This window comes from Suricata suricatta, chromosome 12 (assembly GCF_006229205.1).
Source record: "Suricata suricatta isolate VVHF042 chromosome 12, meerkat_22Aug2017_6uvM2_HiC, whole genome shotgun sequence".
NCBI classification, from domain to species: Eukaryota; Metazoa; Chordata; class Mammalia; order Carnivora; family Herpestidae; genus Suricata; species Suricata suricatta.
In genome coordinates, this window is record NC_043711.1 from 17,197,656 (window position 1) to 17,201,768 (window position 4,113).

The 4,113-nt window shown below is 44.6% G+C and overlaps 1 protein-coding gene across 1 annotated transcript; it reads left to right on the plus strand.

The window, feature by feature from the left end:
- The first annotated feature begins 335 nt into the window (after positions 1-335).
- Positions 336-2,921, plus strand: LOC115274999 (U3 small nucleolar RNA-associated protein 14 homolog A-like). The gene has a single exon (XM_029918580.1). The coding sequence runs from the start codon at positions 411-413 to the stop codon at positions 2,718-2,720; it is 2,310 nt and encodes a 769-aa protein (XP_029774440.1). The 5' UTR covers positions 336-410; the 3' UTR covers positions 2,721-2,921.
- Positions 2,922-4,113: the final 1,192 nt, after the last annotated feature.

Genomic DNA, 4,113 nt, shown 5'->3' on the forward strand with positions numbered 1-4,113 from the left:
AGTGCTTATGTGCCAGACACTGTCCCAAGAGTTTTATCTGTATTAAATCATTTAATCCTTTCAACTCTGAGGGAGGAATTGTCCCCATTTTATAGGTGACCATATTTGTTTGTATATCCCCTGCATCAGTGGCAGGTCCTAGAATGGATGATTTTATAAGAGGGGCGTAGGTACCATGATCAGGCTGCAAAGAGGACTTGACTTGTTTGTAGACAACATTTAGAGCCAACATTCTGCTTATTTAGACTGTGTCTTTATTCTAGGTGTCTGGCAGAGATTATGACCGTTACCTCCGCTTAGGGCCAACCATTAAGTGAAGTGGGTTTTTTTTTTTCTTTTTTAAAAGTTTGTTTTCCTTTTGGCTTCCACTCCTGGCCCATGTGTGAGAGAGAGAGAGATAGACTGCCAAGATGAATGCTGCCTGGGCCATGGAAAGCCTTCTGGCTTTAAGCCAACAGGAAGAACTAGAGGATTTGCCAAAAGACTACCCCTTGAGCCCCAGTGAAGATGAGGGGGACGTTGAAGAGAGAAAGCATCAAAAGCTTCTGGAAGCAATCCATTCCCTTGATGGAAAGAATAGGTGGAAATTGGCTGAGAGATCTGAGGCTAGTCTGAAGGTTTCAGAGTTCAATGTCACTTCTGAAGGATCAGGAGAAAAGCTAGTCCTTTCAGATCTACTTCGGCCTGTTAAAACTTCATCCTCATTGGCTGCTGTGAAAAAGCAACTGAATAGAGTCAAATCAAAGAAAACTGTGGAGTTGCCCCTTAACAAAGAAGAGGTTGAGCAGATCCACAGAGAAGTGGCATTCAATAAAACCTCGCAAGCCCTCTCCAAATGGGATCCCATTGTTCTGAAGAACCGGCAAGGAGAGCAGCTGATTTTTCCCCTGAAAAAAGAGCAGTCAGCCTTTGCTCCCATTGAACATGTGCTCAGTGGCTGGAAGGCAAGAACTCCCCTGGAGCAGGAAATTTTCAACCTCCTCCATAAGAACAAGCAACCAGTGACAGACCCTTTACTGACTCCCGTGGATAAGGCCTCTCTCAAAGCTATGAGCCTGGAAGAGGCTAAGATGCGCCGAGCAGAGCTTCAGAGGGCCCGGGCCCTGCAGTCCTACTATGAGGCCAGGGCTCGAAGAGAAAAGAAAATCAAGAGCAAAAAGTATCATACGGTTCTGAAGAAAGGAAAGGCCAAGAAAGCCCTAAAAGAGTTTGAGAAGCTACAGAAGGACAATCCTACTGCAGCATTGGAAGAACTGGAAAAAATTGAAAAGGCCAGAATGATGGAGCGAATGAGCCTTAAGCACCAGAACAGTGGGAAATGGGCAAAGTCAAAGACAATTATGGCCAAATATGACCTGGAGGCTCGACAGGCTATGCAGGAACAATTGGCCAGGAACAAAGAGTTGACACAGAAACTCCAGGTGGCCTCTGAGAGTGAGGAAGAGGAGGGAGGTGTGGAGGAAGAAGGTGAACTCCTTGTACCTGAGTCAATGAATGAGATCCAAATGAATGCAGATGGACCGAACCCCTGGATGCTGAGGAATCACTCCACCAGCACAAAAGAGTCCGAAATCCAGGACCCGGTGCAACTTCCAGAGCCTGTGGTCCACAAGACTTCTGAAAGTGAGGAAGAAGACAGACCAGAGGCAGAGGAAGAAATTTTGCTGAATGAATTTGAAGAAAGGCAATCACTTAGGAAAAAGTCTGGGCCCAACCAGGACACCGAGCCTGTGGGCAGGCAAGAGCCAAAGGATTCTAGCAGCCAGGAAGTGCTGTCCGAATTGAGGGTACTGTCTCAGAAACTCAACAAGGAAAACCAGTCTGGGAAGCAGAAACTGAGTTCAGCAAGGACAGTCCGGGCAGTCCAGAGAAAGGATCCTACTGAGGAAGAAGAGGAGCCCCTGTTGCTGCAGAGGCCAGAGAGAGCACAGACTGTGAAAGAGCTAGAAGAGCTGGGCAAAGAAGGGTCTTTTCAAAATAAGGAGGTTCCCAGGTCTGTGTTAGAACGGCAGAAGCTGGAGAGAAGCACAAATAATGAGCCTGGTGCTCCCAAGGAAAAGAAAAAGAAGGAGCAAATGATTGATGTACAGAACCTCCTAACCACAAAATCTCCTTCTGTGAAGTCTTTGGCAGTGCCCACGACAATAGAAAAGCTGGAAGATGAAGAGGAGAGAGATCAAAAGCAGATGATAAAGGAAGCTTTTGCTGGGGATGATGTCATCAGAGACTTCTTAAAAGAGAAGAGGGAAGCTGTGGAGGCGAGTAAGCCAAAGGACGTGGACCTGACTCTGCCTGGCTGGGGCGAGTGGGGTGGTGTGGGCCTGAAGCCCAGTGCCAAGAAGAGACGCTGGTTTCTCATTAAAACCCCTGAGGGTCCTCCAAGAAAAGACAAGAATTTGCCAAATGTGATTATCAATGAGAAGCGAAATGTTCATCCAGCAGCTCATCAGGTACGGGTGCTTCCCTATCCATTTACCTACCATCAGCAATTTGAAAGGACCATCCAGACCCCTATAGGATCTACATGGAACACCCAGAGGGCCTTCCAAAAGCTGATTACACGCAAGGTTGTCACCAAGCCAGGGCACATCATTAAGCCTATAAAAGCAGAGGATGTGTGCTACCGGTCTTCCTCAAGGTCGGACCTCTCTGTTGTACAGAGGAATCTAAAACAACTCTCCATACATCACAAAAAACAGCGGAAGAAAACTCTAGATTGAGTTCCTGGAGGAATGATGTGGTGCCCAGAACGAGGAGCCCCAACTGTTCCTGCATTGACCCAGTTTTACTCGAAGCTGCAGGATCAATTCCAAGACTGGTGTAGCACACCATGAATATAGTTGAGCCTCATTTTAAAAATAAATGCATTTTTGGGGGAGGGGGGAAAAGAGGTGGTGGTGATGGAGGAGGGCATTTGTAGGGAAGAGCACTGGGTGTATAGAAACTAATTTGACAATAAACTACTTAAAAAATAAATAAATGCATTTTTATCTATTAAAAAAAAAGTTTGTTTTGAGAGAGCCAGTGAGAGTGTGAGCAGGAAAGAGGCAGAGAGAGAGAGAGAATCTCCAGTTTTCAGCATGGTCAGTGTTGCCAGCACAAAGTTGGACTGACAAGGGGCTCCAACTCTTGAAACTGTGACATCATGACCTGAGCCAAAATCAAGAGTCAGATGCTCAACCAACTGAGCTACAAAGGCATCCCTAAATTGTTTCTTTAAAAAGTTTTTGCTTTCAAAGATTTGTATTATACAAATAATACAAAATAACTGTATAGCTGTAGAAAATACAGATAGCACAATTTAAAAAAATCATGTGTAATTTTACCATCATCAAAGACATAACTGTCAACATTTTAAGTTTTTTGCATGATTTGCATTGTAAATATACAATCAATATTTGTTCAGAGACAAAAGACTGGAAAGTTCCCCCTCCTTGTTTGAGCAGACATTCCCTGAATGGATTCAGCCCGAGTGGATTAACATACTGAAGCATTTCCACCAGCAAGTCCAAGTACTGGAATAAAAAAACATGATGTCAGAAATGTGAAATTGAAGCAAAAGGAAAAGCATAATTTCACCTAACCCTCTCCCTCATTCACTTCTCATGTTCTCCAAAATCCAGGAGGAACTGTAGGGGAAGGAAAGAAGTCTGCATTGCATTGACGATCTGAGTTCTCATATGATTCTACTTTGAGGCAAGTCACTTTTTTGCTCATTCATTCAGTATCTACTAAGAGCCTACCAATTTGCCAGATCCAAACAGGGTCAGTGTTTCCCAGGACATTGTCCTTGTCACCTCCATAGTCCTCCGTAGTCAACTTCCGTCAGCAAATACCCACCCTTACTCTACCCTCAGACTTTTGGATATATTCCCCTGTTATCATCCACCATCCAGGCACCATACGTTCACATTGGTTTCTGTGATTATTTAATCAGCGTGTGTCCACCCAAATGACTATAAACTTAAAAGGGACTTTGCCTTCTTTTCCTCTTCTAATAGTACCAGCCAGTGCCTGGCTCAGGGGACTCCTCAGTACATGCTACAAAGAAAAAGTGGGATCTCCATTGGGGGTTAAAAAATAGAAAAGAAAAGGCATGAATGTTTTGAGTAT

Coding starts and splice junctions, on each gene's coding strand:
- LOC115274999 (XM_029918580.1), top strand. CDS start 411: ATGAATGCTGCCTGGGCCATGGAAAGCCTTCTGGCTTTAAGCCAACAG.